General features: G+C 42.1%; 1 protein-coding gene across 1 annotated transcript in view; it reads left to right on the forward strand.

The window, feature by feature from the left end:
- dnah11 (dynein axonemal heavy chain 11) overlaps positions 1–15640 on the forward strand; it is a 317498-nt gene that overhangs the window by 207415 nt on the left and 94443 nt on the right. The window contains exons 57-61 of the mRNA XM_033046160.1: positions 1637–1783; positions 6598–6711; positions 7963–8106; positions 11375–11557; positions 12850–12951. Of these exons, the coding sequence (XP_032902051.1) occupies positions 1637–1783; positions 6598–6711; positions 7963–8106; positions 11375–11557; positions 12850–12951 (690 nt within the window). The remainder of the gene's footprint in view (positions 1–1636; positions 1784–6597; positions 6712–7962; positions 8107–11374; positions 11558–12849; positions 12952–15640) is intronic.

Raw genomic sequence — 15640 nt, forward strand, 5'->3', positions numbered from 1 at the left:
CAACTTTCATGGATCCTTGGACTTGTACACCAAGGTCACCTGTTCCTCAACACCCCCCTCAGCTCTTGTGTATTCAGTGTGAATGTCCTATTCTTTCTTTATTGCTCAAAATGCTTTACCCCATCTTGTCTTGTACATAAACTGAAGTTTAAGTAGTCTACATCAGCTACATTAGGGTCATCAATATATTTTATTTTTCACAAAAAAATCAGTCAACTTGATCAGACAGGATCTCCTCACATGCTAATTAATTTTAATTTCCCTGCCTTTCCATGTGCAGATTAATCCCTGTCTTTTTTTTCCCTTCTGTTGTTTTTGGACTTGTATACCTGTCATTACCTTTCTTATCCCTGCTTGCCCGATGGTTCCACATTTGGCTGACCTCTAGTCATCTGGCACATCCTCCGTGGCCAGCAAAGAATTAAAAATCTCTGTTGGGATACAGGAATCTCCTCCCTTTTCATCAGGCCCTGAGGATCTATATCTCTCGTTTTCCTTTCCCCTGACTCTAGTCTGAAGGGTCTCAACCCTGAAACATCACCCATTCCTTCTCTCCAGAGATGCTGCCTGTCCCACTGAGCTACTCCAGCATTTTGTGTCTATCTTCGGTTTAAACCAGCACCTGCAGTTCCTTCCTACACTATTCATCCTTTAAGCCTGCTAATATATTTAATATCATCTTATTGATGATAGAATTTCACCATCACCTTTCCCAAATTCTCTAACTACAATGTCTTTCACCTTAATGAATAATCTCCTTGCCTGGATGACTGAAACTCTAATGACTCCAAAAAGCGTGACACCAACATAATTGACTTTCTGTCTATCGTCCTAACCATCCCTTTCTTCCACCACAAGTGACTTCACTTTGCACCATATGTAAAATGCACTATAGTTACTCGGTCTATTCCAACGCCGTTTCCCAAACCCATGCTCTCAACCATCAAGAAGGATAAGGGCATCAGGGGCATGCAAACATTTTCTGTTTCTCGTCATGTCCTTTCCTGATTGAGAAATATGTTGCTGTTCCCTCACCATTATGTCGTCAAAATCCCGGAACTCCCTAACCAACAACATTGTGGGAATATTTTCACCAGAAGGCACTGGTTCAAGAAGGCAGCTCACCACCACCTTCTTGGGCAATTAGTGATATAAAATAATTATTGTCCTTGTTAGTGATGCCCAAATCTCATAAATTTAAATATAATTAAAAATATATTTTAAGTTGAGCACAATTTTACTTGTTACTTAAAACTTGTTATGTACCCTTTTGTGGTCATGACTAGTTTACACAATATTTCTGCACTAGCTTAATGGTTAATTCTGAGTAGAGTAGCTATGAATCAGAACCAGGAAAATGTAAATCAAATAAATGCAGCAAGAAAACTGTTGGTTTAAAAACCCACTAACTACAAAACAGAAGCAAATAATTCTGAAGCATCTGTATGACACTTGGTGTTTGTCAAAGCATTTCAAAATGCTTTTCATGCAATGGATAATTTCTTGTAATATTAAGAACTGCAAACAATAGTTAATTTGAAAGCTCAAACCTTGCCGAATTGGAGAAAAAAAACCTGTTGGAAAGCAGGATGAACATTTGTTCATTTCATGTGACAACATTTTTTCATCTGGTTAGGTGGAAGATCTGAAGAACAAGCTTGCAACCCAGGAGGTTGAATTGAAATTCCGAAATAAAGATACAGAAGCTCTGATAACTAAAATAGGGCATCAGACAGAGAAAGTGAGCCACGAAAAGTCTGTTGCTGATGCAGAAGAACAAAAGGTATGTGATAAGAACATTTTTTTATTGCGATACTGACCTTAAATTCTGATGATTGCATGTGCTTTTTTTCTGATGCCTATAGACACAACATGCAATTTTAATTTAACAGTAGAATAGAATCAGCAAGGATTAGATCAGCCTGCTATTTTAAACTTTGCCCAATCTTGGTTTTCATAAATTGAATGGAAATGAAAAGCAGCAGGATGTATAAAAGGTAACTACCCATTATTACTAACAACTGCAGTTGAACCTAGCAACAATTGGCATTTCTACAGATGTATCCTTATTGAATTAAATATTCAGATATTACATTGAAAAATGGAAGTTGTTCTGCACAGTTCTATATTCACTCACAATCCTCGGGCACGTTCCCACTATTGAAATTCCACGTATAGTTTGTTTCTGTTTATGAGATTCAGTGCACAGGTTTTTAATCTGAGTGATATAGTTTACAGTCTGTTTCGTTAGTTTTAGTCTGATGATAATGGGTACTGTGGAATATAATTATGTTCTCTGCAGCCATTATTGCTTATAGTGAATTAGTGGCAAGGGTGCAAATTAAGTTAATTGCATACAAAATAACAGACCCTTTACCCCATATCCTAAATTATTCATTTTTCATGATGTGTATGTCACTGCCCAGCCCCAATTGCCCTTGAGAAGGTAATAGTGTACCTCCTGGTTGAATTGAGTGAGTTTCTGGGGAAGTTAAGACTCATTCATGTTGCGGTGGATTTGTAGTTACATGTAGATCAGACTTCGGAAGAATAGCAGATTACCTTATCTGAATAAATTATTGTATTGTCATTGAGACTCAGTAGAGATATATTTTGGTTTGATGGAAATCAGTGAGTAGGACAATTGGTCCAAGACTGCACTGCTGAATTTATAGGTCTAAGGGGTGAGTTCTGGGTAGCTACCATTTTCTTTGTAGTTTAAAAAAATGAGTAAATCTATGCTCCATTTAATTGTCAACTAGACTAAGTGGGACCTGTTGGGTCCCAATCACATGGGTGGCCTGGTCCCCCAATGCAACCTATTACCCAATGCAATATTCCACCACTCACCCGTTCCCTCAACGGAACTCGTTCCCCCAACGCAATATTCCACCACCCACCCATAGCCCCTAACTGCCCCCCTAACCGTCCCCGTCCCCAGCCGCAGGATGTGGCCTACCACTGCCGTGGTCTACCCCTGCCTATCGTTGTTGTGGCCTGCCACTGCCGCTGCCTACCGCTGTCGTCCCCTACTGCTGGCACTCCCTACCGGCTTCAGGCGGGGACCGGTGAGGAGCATCCTGCAGCTGTGGACGGGACGGCTTCATGCGTGGGCTGGTGGGGGGGGGGGGGGGGGGGGGGGGAGGAACGTCCTGCAGCGGGGGAGGGGGACAGCTTCAAGAGGAGGCTGTCAGGGGTCGGGGGGGAGGCGTCCTACAGCTCGGGGAGAGTGACGGCTTCAGTCAGGGGCTGTCGGGGGGGGGGGGGAGTGCTTCCTGCAGCCAGGGCAGGGGAACTGCTAGTACGGATATTATGGGCCAAAGGGACTTTTCTTGGTCTAATACAGGTGCTGTGGGCCGGAGGGCTAATAGGACATTGTGGGCCAAATGGACTATTATTGGGCTAGTACAGGTGTTGTGGGACAAATGGACTGCAGCTGGGGACGGCTTCTGGCGGGGAGCGTCCTGCAGCCAGGGGAGGGGGACGGCTTCAGGCGGGGCCTGTCGGGGACCGGTGGGGGGCGCTGCTATAGCCTAGCACTGCAGTGGTCAATCGCTGCCGTGTTATATCACTATTGTGGCCTACCACTGCCATGGCCTCTGCTGTTGTGGCCGGCTGCTGCCGTGGCCTCCTGGTGCTGCTCCTCACCGGCTTCAGGCAGGGACTGGTGGGGAGCATCCTGCAGCTGGGGATGGGGACGGCTTTACGTGGGGGCCAGTGTGGGGGGGGGGGGGGAAAGCATACTGCAGCTGTGGACGGCTTCAGGCGGGGACCGGCAGGAGAATCCTGTAGCCGGGGAGGGAAGCGGCGGGAGCGTTCTGTAATCAAGGATTGGGGGCAGTCGGGTGCCGGTGGGGAGGGTGGCAGTGTCCTGCAGCCGTGGGAGGGGGACGGCTTCAGGCGGGGGCTGTCAGGGGCCGGAGGGGGAGCGTTCGGCAGCCAGTGGAGGGGGACGGCACCAGGCGTGGGCTGTCGGAGGCCGGTGGGGGAGGGGGGAGCGTCCTGCAACCGGGGCAGGGGAGCGGCTTCTGGCGGGACGCGTCCTGTAGCCAGGGGAGGGGGACGGCTTCAGGTGGAGCCTGTCGGGGGCCGGTGGGGAGGAGAGGGGCGCTGCCGTGGCCTACCGATGCCTTACCCTGCCGTGTCGTATTGCTGCCCTGTCGTATCGCATCGCTGCCCTGTCGTATCGCTGCCGTGACCTACCGCTGCAACTGCCTACTGCTGCCGTGGCCTATCCCTGTCGTGGCCTACCACTGCCGCTCCCCACCGGCTTCAGGCGGGGCTGGTTGGGAGCATCCTGCAGTTGGGGCCGGGGACATCTTCAGGCAGGGCAGGTTGGGGAGCGTTCTGCAGCTGGGGACGGGATGGCTTCGGGTGGGTGTCGGTGGGGGGAATGCGTCCTGCAGCTGGGTACGGCTTCAATCTGGGATCAGCTGCCATCCTGTAGCCGGTGGAGGGGAGTGGCTTCAGGCGGGGTCCAGAGGGGGCGTCATGTAACCGGGGACGGCTTCAAGCGGAGGCTGTCGGGTCTGGGGGTGGGGGGGGGGGGGGAAGAAGGTGTCAGGGGACAGCTTCAGGCGGAGGCTGGTGGGGGGGAGCGGCCTGTAGCCAGTGGAGGGGGATGGCATCAGGCGTGGGCTATCGGGGGCCGGTCGGGGGGGACCGAACGTCCTGCAGCTGGGGGAGGGGGACGGCTTCAAACGGGGGCTGTCGGGGGCCGGTGGGGGGGAGCATCCTGCAGCCGGGGAGGGGGATGGCTTCAGGCGGTAGCCAGAGTGGGGGAGTTTCTTGAGGGCTAGGATGTCTGCAAGAGAGATATGAAGGCACTCAACCTCGATGTGGAGTCCTGGGAGAGCCTTGCAGCTGACCGCACGAGGTGGAGAGATACCCTAAACCAACATCACAAAATGGGGGAAGAGAAACTGTTGAACGCAGCGGCAGACAAGCGGGCACGCAGAAAGGAGCGCAGCAACTTCAACAAACCAGAGACCACACACAAATGTGACCTTTGTGAGAGGGATTGTCACTCCCGCATTGGTCTCTTCAGCCACAAGCGATGCTGCTCCAGCCGCGGTTTGGAGCAAGCAGCCAACAACTAGGATGCATCACCCATGGTCAGTCATGACCGAGGGGGGCCTACGAACGAACAACACCTGGACAAAATTATGGCAAGTCGAAAGCTCACCGGAAGAGTCCCACAGTAAACAGATAAATCAGATGTTCAAGAAAGGCCAAAATTTAAATTGAACATGTAGACGGGGTGCATCCTGGGTACTCCCGGCCACTTTTCAAGGAATAGGAAGACTCATGAGCTTAGTAACAGTTTGTGGTCATCAGTAAGTTTTATATCAATGATGGGTAAACTTTCAGAATTACTATTCTGAGCGAACATGTTCACTTTGGTTAGCACAGACTCATTAGAAAAAAGTTAACATGAATATATTGAAGGACTTCTTGTTTGACTAATTTAGTTGAGTCCGGAGAGAGAGCAGGAGAGTAAGACAAATTAGAATGAGCTTCAAAAAATAATCAGTGAATCTGCAGTTGGATAACTCTCTTTATCTGTGCCTGCAGCTATCTGGCTACTGATTTGAGAAAGTTGAAGCATTGTAGAGCTTCACATTGTCACTGCAACTCCTCTTCCCCATTCCTTAGTTGAACTGAGATAGACACAGAATGCTGGAATAACTCAGCGGGTCAAGCAGCATCTGTGGAGAAAAAGGATGGGTGAAGTTTTGGGTTGGGACCTTTCTTTATTTCCTATATGGACCTGTCTGTCTGCTGTTTTCTTCACTGCCATGTTGAAGCCACTGGCTACCTGAAGAACAATACCTCTTAGTCCGCTTTAGTAGCCTACAACCCAATGGTATGAATACTGAATTTTCCAATTTCAGGTAATCCACCTCTCCTGTGTTTCTTTCCCAATCCCACCAGTCCACCCAGGATCTCTATCCCAGCTGATGAAGAGTCTGAACACAAAGCATCAACTATCCATGTCCTCCAGAGATGCTGTCTGACCCACTGAATTACTCCAGCACTTTGTATTCCATGCAAGATTCCAGAAGGGTCTCAATCTGGAATGTCACCTATTCCTTTTCTCCAGAGATGCTGCCTGACTCGCTGAGTTACTCCAGAATTTTGTATCTATCTTTGTTGTAAACTGGCGTCTGCAGTTATTTGTGTCTACATTTCTCATCTTCCTCACTTATGTTTGCCCATCACCCACACCTTTATCCACCAGGGTGTCTTCTCCACTGGCATCTGTCCATTATCCCTCTCTTATCTGGTTTCATTTATCACCAACAGCCCCTGTCTTGAATCTCCCCACCCCCACCCACCCACATGACTACAACTGTTCACAATGCTGGCAATGCCTGAAAAACTGATTCAATAACTTTTTGAAATAATGGTCCTTGCCCTCCACAATCCATTGGCTGAACCTGGTGTAAATGAATGAAAAGGGTGTAAAGCACAGCCCCATATCTAATAACTTCTACACTTAAATGCAATGTTTTTCCCCTCCTGCCAATCACTGTCATTAACTTGAAGAAAGGACAATGGCAGAAGCACTAAATATAACCATACATCTTTTTGCAGGTGGCAGCTTTTCAAATTGAAGTAGCTTTGAAACAAAAAGAATGTGAAGACAACCTTGTCAAAGCTGAACCTGCCCTGGTGGCAGCTATTGCTGCTCTAAATACCTTAAACAAGGTAAGGTCATGCCTCGGAATGGAATGCTAGGCTTCACTCTGAGAACATAATCAACTGTCACAGATGCTGAATCCATACTTTTAACCTGTATCATTATTGCAATGTTTGGGTTTACAGTTCCTGGGCTAACATTTTGGCACCAGATTCAGATTAGATTATTGCCATATACAAGAGGGTGCAATGAAACTCCTTGTCCACATGAACCTCATGGAGTAAATAGTATGCATACAGTAATAATAGCTGCAAGAATAAATACAACAATACGTGCAAAACAGCTGGTACAAAATGGTACAAAATTGTAATGAATAATCCGAGTCGTATGAAAAAATATTAAAGTACTATAACGGAATAAGTGAATGAGGTAGAGTTAAGAGTAAGAGTATGTGTCTGTACCTCTGTGAACAGGGTACGGAGAAAGGTGATTGATTCAGGAGTAGGACATCCAAACTTACAAGACCCCGAAAGTAGAAGAGAGAAAAGGTAATTGCCAGGGTGGCAGGTATTCTTTACGATACTTCCACTGTGGAAGGAAGGAAGTGCCAAGCCTGTGATGGACTGGGCTGTGTTCAGCACTTGCTTCACGTTCAGGCAGTCAAGCAGAGCAGTTGCAATACCAGGCTGTGATGCATCCCATCAGAATACAATAAAGGTGGAAAATTTGGAAAATGTTGTTTGTAGTTGCCGTAAGAAGTGCAAGAACAGCAATGTTTTAGCAGAACCATATCAACTATATATAGTTGCTTTTTGCTCCATCATTGCTGGTTCAAAGTCCTAGAATTCCCTTTCTGCCACTGGCAAAGTAGCTCATCTCAAGAACCACAGCATGTTAATAAAATAACCCAACACTTTTTATATAATAATCCAATAAAAAGGAACTGCAGATGCTTGTTTATACCAAAGATAAAATGCTGAGGTAACTCAGCAGGTCAGGCAGTATCTCTGGAGAAAATGGATAGGTGATTGAAGAAAGTTCCTGAACCAAAACGTCGTCTTTCTATTTTCTCCAGATATGCTGCCTGACCCACTGAGTTACTCCAGGTTTTTGTGTCTATCCAACACCATTTTATTCTGGCCTGGTAGGTGTGAGCTTTAAATGTGGCTGCTCAAGAAATGTTTTTAAAAATGAATGTATGGTATTAACTTATGAAAAAGGTAAGTTGTTCAAATGCAGTTTATTATACTTTGATAATACTTTTGTGTGGGCTTGAATTTGTTAAAGAATATAAATTGCTGATGCTGTTTCTATTCCAGATGAATCTCACAGAATTGAAAACCTTCCCCAATCCACCTGTGGCGGTAACGAATGTCACTGCAGCAGTTATGGTGTTGTTGGCCCCCAAAGGCAAAATACCTAAGGACAGAAGTTGGAAGGCTTCTAAGGTCTTCATGGGAAAGGTGAAACCAATTTCTTCGTTGTCAAAATTTGGATCAAAAAGATTTAACACGATAGCTAATCTACTTAATAGAGGAAGAGAATAAAGTGAGATGCAAAGAGAAAAATAAAGATATCAACTTCCTATTTTAATTAATATCAAAAACAGTAATGGAGAAAATAATCAGTATGATGATGACCATCAGGTCCTGGAGATTTTCTGAATAAGTTCACAAAAATGTGGTTATTACTGATATCCTTGGACATGATTTTCCAGTACATTCATGATTCAGAAATTATCCCCTTGAATTGGAAAATTGACACTATCATTTCATAATTGAACAGAAATTGATTGAAAAAACAGAAAGCTTATTCATTCCACGTCAATTTTAGCAAAATAAGTTTTTTTAAATTTCTTTTTTTTTCTCCATGAGTGAGTAACTAAAATCTTGGACTAAAAGTGAATTGGCCAAAATGAGCAAACATTTATTTATACGGGCTTTTTCGAGGAGATCAGTAATCTGGCAGGAAAGGATATGGTAGTTCAAAAAATATTTGATAAGGTTCAATAAGAGAGACTGTTGTGTAACAATGGATGCCAAATTAGAGGCAACATTTTGACTTGGAAGAAGTAGGAGATGGCAAATAAAAATATGAATATGTTCCTTTATTTAAAATAAGTGTTGGCAAAGTTCTACAGAGATCTGTACTGATGATTTTCATTGTCCATAGATTAAAAGAGAGATGACAATAGCCCAGAAATTGGATTTTACCTATTTTAGGTATGCTAAATGTGTGCTGACAAAAGTTGGCCTGAATCCCAAATTTCAAGTCAACAGAAAATTGTTGAAATTTGGACAGCCTCATTTTAAGAAAGTCTCATTGTGTATTTAATGAGTTATTTCATATACTGACATCTCTCTGTGCAACAAGCAGAAGCAATGACATTCATCTCCGACTGCCATGGAGGTGAGTAAGGAGATATCATGTGAAACGTGGGTGGGTAAAATGGGACAAATGTAAATATGGTGGGGAGGGGTAAATGGCACTGGGCATGGAATGGGATGATCACATCCCTTCGCAAATGAAGTCCTGAACCCAAGCAATCAGCAAAACAATTCTGATTCTGATTAACACAGATTGAAATACTTATCAATTTATAAAACCATTGATCTTTACTGAGTCTGACATAAATGGAATTTTACAGAAGTAAAAACTGTAAAGGATGATTTTCAACAAATAATAGGGAAACAGTTCAAATGGGATGGGCTGAGAACAGTTCTGGCAAGACTGAGTTTCCATGAAGAACCGCAACAGAATTGGAATCCTCCACAGTCTAACTTCATGGTCCAGCATACTTCTCATGCCACCACTATTATCAAACCAGGGAATCCGCTCTGATTTAATGAGGAGTATAGAAGGGCTTGCCCAGAGCAGCTCCTGGCTTTGTTTAAGGCTGAGGTGCTGGGCTAGTAATATTGTGATACCTGTACTGGGATAAGTAGGTATGTTGCAAAGCGTACCTGAAGCGTCTTTGAAAATCTGCCGCTGCGGGTGTGCGCGATTTTGGCGCCGTTTATAGGGGGGCGGGTTTAAAACGCGATTTTCTCTAGGCTGTTCAAAACGAAGATGTTCAGCCTAGTTAATTATTAACGAAAAATCGCTGGAAGACCCCGTCGCAAAAGCTATTATTAGTTTTAAAGGCCTCGTAAAATAGTTATAGTAGTTTAAAAATCAATCTCTAAACCCGCGACCGCCAGCAACCGCAGGGTCTCATAAAGCAAACCACAGAAGGTAAGTTGTATATTTTTACATTAAAAAGGGCTTCTAAAGATCCCTTTATACAAAGTTTAATATTGCGAGTAGCTAATTTTGGGCCCATTATATCCCGCAGTATTTTTCTGGGCATTTGGGGCACAAATCTACCGCAATGTGAACGTTCTAAACCAGCGCGTTCCACAGGGACCCACTAGAAAGCTGATTTAAATGGGCATTTATTTACAGCAATTGAACACTAAATTCCTTCCATTTGGTCTATAAATTAATGTAAATGAGATTTAAAAATCATGTTTTATTGTGAATTATTTGTGAATATTATTTGGACATTTAGGCTATTTAAAAATGTTAATCATTTATTAAGAAATGGATAGATGTTTAGATCTAGTAATTGAAGTCTGAAATTAGCTACAATTAGGTAACTAACTAATTATATGCTTTAATTTCAGGCCATCCAAGTAAGATTATTTTATATTTGTTTCAGAATGCTTCAATCTATGATAACTGAAAATTTCATTCAGTTCTCTTAATTTTTAAGAAAGTTATGGGCTTTTGACTGTTCACGATCACAGCTTTTTTGTTATGTCCATAGAAAATCAATAGGGAACAAGATGCTCATTTCCCAGTATGAAAATGGCCATAACTTTTTAAATACTTGAGATATGAAAGTGAATTAGGTGTCAAATTAAACTTATTTTTATGCTTTATCTGATGGGATAAATTGCAGACTTGATTTTTAAAATCTCAAAATTTTGTAACATTGCTAGGATAAGTGTGTACAAAACAGCAGAACCAGCAAGCAACTAATACAGCTAAGCAATCTGATAACTGTGGGATCAGATTGACGTTCTGCACTCCCACATACAGTGATGAATAGTGATGGCCAATTAAACAGCTAACCAAGAGGAGGCTCCATCAACATTCCGACCTTCATTGGCGGCAGGCCCAGAATGTAAATGATAAAGACAAAACTGAAATATTTGCCAGGGATGCCAAATAGCTGATCCATCTCAGCTTCTCCCTGAGATTCTCGCCATCACAGAAGCCAGTCTCCAGCTAATTCCATTCACTACACAAGATCTCAAGAAATGGTTGAGATCCTTGGACATGGCAAAGGCTCTGGGACCAAACCACATTCTAACTGTTGTTCTGAAGTGCGGGATTTCAGTACTTGCTATGCCTCTATCCAGATGGTTGCAATTGCAACACTGGCATCTTCTTGATAATATCGAAAATTGCCCAGGTATGTCCAATTCTCAAAATTGGGCTATTAAAATGGACTGTGAGGGTTTTTATAGGTTCATAGAAAGGAAAAGAGTAATGAGGCAATATGAGTCCCTTGGAGACAAGAGAATTTAAAATGGAAATATGGAAATGGAAGATGAACTAAAAAATTACTTAGTGCCTGCCTTTGTAGAGGAAGGTACATAAAACCTGCCATATATTTTAAGAATCTAGCGTCTACCTTTTTTTCATCGTAGTTATGATAGCTGAGGGTTTTGCTACTTCCCTTAGGTTGATGACCTCCTCCAAACTCTGATAAATTATGACAAAGAACATATTCCTGAAAAGTCAATGAAAATCGTAAAAGAACAATATCTGCAGGATCCAGATTTCAATCCAGATCTGGTTCGCATGAAATCATTTGCTGCATCTGGTCTCTGCGCATGGGTCATTAATATCATCAAATTCTATGAGGTGAGAAATATTTAACAGGAGAATTGAAATTTTATTTTAGGTTAAAAAAAAATTCACAGAAAATCACAGTAAATGTTATAACATTTTATAATAATTTTGCAACTAAGCTAGTATCTTTTTGTGCAGGACATATCCCTCCCCACACCACCCACCCCCATTTCTTTTTGGACAGCACGCAGCTGCAGAAGGAGCTATAATATATAGTCATTTTACTATAGTATTCCAATAATACACTTCTAAAAGGTGAATTGATATAAATTTGCACATTTATCTGATTACAGGAATTTTATCCTAAGACTGGAAACCTTTAAAAGTCATTCCATTATTTAAGGGAGGAAAATAGCTTTTTAACAGACTAATTTTATTAATACACGTTCTGAGTAAAATAGTAACTTCAGACACAAACTAAGCATGCAGCTAGGTGTCAATTGATCAAAGAGCATAGATATTTGAAGTGTAAATCTAACCTGACTAGTGGAATTTATTTTTAGGAGATTATACAATACACAATTACAATTCAATTTATTGTCATTTGGACCCCTTGAGGTCCAAACGAAATGTCGTTTCTGCAGCCATACATTACAAACAAATAGACCCAAGACACAACATAATTTACATAAACATCCATCACATTGCTGTGATGGAAGGCCAAAAAAACTTAAAGGTCAATTGTATTGTATTGTATAACCGTTTAAAAGATATATCCTTTACATTGGTGAGATCAAGCGTAAATTAGGTGACCATTTTGCCAATCACTTGCGCTTGGTTCACCAAGGCCTGCTCAATTTTCTGATTGCTAATCATCTTAACTCCACTTCCCATTGCCATACTAACCTTTCTGTCCTGGACCCCTTCCATTGCCAGAGTGAGGCCACTGCAAACCTGGAGGTACAGCACCTCAAATTCCACTTGATTTGCTTTCAACCTAACAGTATGAACTTTGAATTTTCTGATTTTAGGAACTAGCTTACAAATAACCCTCCCACCCTCCCCCCTTCTTCCATCCTTATTTTTCCGATAATTTAATGATAGTTTAGTGATGCAGTTTTTTTGTAATTGATAAGAACCTGCGAACCAAGCACATTACTTCTGTGCTCTTGTATGTAATGTACTTGTAAAAGCTGAAAAAAGGTTGAAAAAGCCAAAACAAATGTTTTATAGTTGATGAAAGGCTATCACTAGCTTAGGTTAATAACAGAAGAACAATAAACGTTCAAAGAATTGGAAGTTGCATATGTTTTGAGAATGTTTTCTCATAGCTAGTTGCTGATTTAATTTTTTGTCACTGCTAGGTGTACTGTGATGTGGAGCCCAAACGCCAAGCGCTAACCCAAGCCAATTCTGAGTTGGCAACAGCCACGGAAAAGCTGGAAATCATCAGAAAGAAACTTTCAGTAAGTACTTCCAGAGTAAAACAATGTAGGGTATGAGTAAATCTGGAATAAAGTACGGATTTAGTCAATCAGGTCTACTTCATTACCATTACGTTTTTCAGGAATCTAATATTTAGGAAGAAAACAACCAAACAGATGCAGAGATGAAATGGAAGAAATTCATCCTTGGTTACATGTAATAGACATGCAATGTAGCAGTCTGTGCAAGGAACTTTGTTTCTGAGTGTTTACTCGTATTCATTATTGGTTTATTATTGTCACGTGTACTGAGATACAATGAAAAAATTGCTTATTATTCAGAAAAATCACACCTCACATGAGTACATTGGGTAGTGCAAAAGAGAAAATAAATAGTGTGCCGAATATGGTGTTACAGAGAAAGTACAGATAAACAAAAGTGCTGCATCAAAGTAGATTGGAAGATCGGGTAATCATTCTAGACCCAACTTTTTCTATTTATTATTTTGATTAGATTAGAAACCATGGCTCCAAAAATGTTTCCCAAAAATTGCTCCCAGAAATCAATTGTAAGACTGAAAAATATATCTTGATATTTTTCTTCTGATGACATGGTAGCTTGACAAGGGCATGTGTGTTCCCAGGAATGAGGGAACCAGTGGAATTATTTCTAAAAAAGGTAATTTTCCACTGTTTAGTTCAGTCATGTCAGGGATTTCCTTTGATCATTTCAAAGAGGCCTTAAGGACATAAGCAGATCCTCTGTTAATTCTTTGGTATCTGTCCTGAAATTGCTTGGAAGAGAGTGTTTGTTTCACGTCTGGCATTTGGCAGGTGAACAATGTCTTCTGCCATTTGGAGTTGACTGAGTATAAATAGGCCTTTGACGCTGACGACATTGGCTAGGGAGAGGCCACTGACATTTGTTTGCTTGTCCTGCCAATGGATTTGGAGAATTTTGCCGAGATACCATTGACTCAGAAGCACTCACGTGTTCGGTCATCATTGTTGCAAGGTGGATCCATCGACTTTGTGTGTTCACTAAGATCTTGATCTCTAGACATTTTACTTCAGATGGCAAAAGGCTGTGCTAACATGGAGCAGGTGATGTAAAATTTCCTCGTTGAAGACTGTCTTTGTTGAGAAGTGACTCCTGACAGGAAGTGGTCTTGGGGTCTCATCATGGACTTTTATTATCAGGAGATGGTGCTGTGCAGTGGGGGCAGATTGTTACAATTTGTTTTATGGATACTAACTGTAAGACCCACCATCCTCGTGCTACAGTGAACACGTTGACAATGCTTTGCTCCATATTCAGCCATTGAGCAGAATACACGAGAGCAGCTGCTTTTGTACATGTTCGGAGGATAAGCTGCAAGTCGTCAACTGGAGAGGTATTCTACCGTGTGGAAGTGTCCTGCAGACAATCTTTTGATTAACGTTAATAATGAACAGATGTTGACAAGATAAGTTTATTTGTATTTTCAGGATAATGTTAAAGGACAATGATTTACAGATGGTAATACTGATACAACAGTGAAAATGTTGATTATCTAAGGAATGCATATAGGTATAATTATGATGCATCATCGCAGTGTGTAATCTCCACAGATAATCACAGCTCTTCAGTTTTACCGTCAAGGTCTTGGTGACTAAATTAGGTCAGGTATATCTGAGTCATAGATGTTTTTGTCTTTATGTGAGAAGCATATGAATAACAGAAATTTTGTCTTTTATGCATTTGAACTAATTTTTCGTTTTTTTTTGCCATGGGAGCAATCATCCATGAAGCATGATCTGCATCCATTATTTCCATGTTTTGTGAGCTCAAAGGTCTGAGCACTGAGGATGGGAACTGGGGCTCCTGATCATACAATGCAGTCAAAACAATGTGACAATTAAATTAATGTAGTGTGACCAGCAGAATCAGTTGAAACAGATTAAGTGTTTATAATTGCTTGCATTTTGTTATTGATTCTCAGTGACTAAATCTTAGTTACTAAATCTTAGTGAAAGCAAACCAGCTACTTAAATGTGGCTATTTCTGGGCCCTACCATCACCAATCACCAATCACCACCACTCTCACCATCACCTCCAAGCCCTTCTGCATGATTTCTTCTGGTATTTCTGGTGCTTTCAATAGTTGTTTCAAATTTCAAAATGTTCCGAGGGATTGGTGTATCAACTTCTGAGCAAACCTTTCCTATTCCACTTATAAATGGTTGAAGGTGTGACATCCTCAAGAGAGCATGTAGCCCAGAGGACAGAATGCTGCTTGAAGAATGTGATAGAGGGGATGAAGCGGATTACAACATGCATTTAGAAAAATAATTTCCAAAATCACTAGCGCATTGACTATTATTTCACATTGCAATTATAAAGGACACTGGTAACTTGAACAGTATTATGCATTTTAACCATGTTACTTGTGAAATAACATCAGTATCAGCATGCCTCCATTTAATGAAGAATTACTACGTTACAATTGGATGCTCCATTGATGTCCTGGATCACCAACTACCTAACTGGACGACCACAATATGTCAGGCTACAGAACAATGTCTCGGACATGGTGGTGAGCAACACAGGGGCCGGGCCGCACAGGGCATGGTCCTCTCTTCCTTTCTGTTCACCATCTATACCTCGGACTTCAGATATAACTCGGACTCCTGCCAGCTGCAGAAGTTTTCAGATTACTCTGCATTTGTGGGCTGCATCATTGAGGGTTGG

The sequence above is a fragment of the Amblyraja radiata genome, chromosome 2 (assembly GCF_010909765.2).
Source record: "Amblyraja radiata isolate CabotCenter1 chromosome 2, sAmbRad1.1.pri, whole genome shotgun sequence".
NCBI lineage: Eukaryota > Metazoa > Chordata > Chondrichthyes > Rajiformes > Rajidae > Amblyraja > Amblyraja radiata.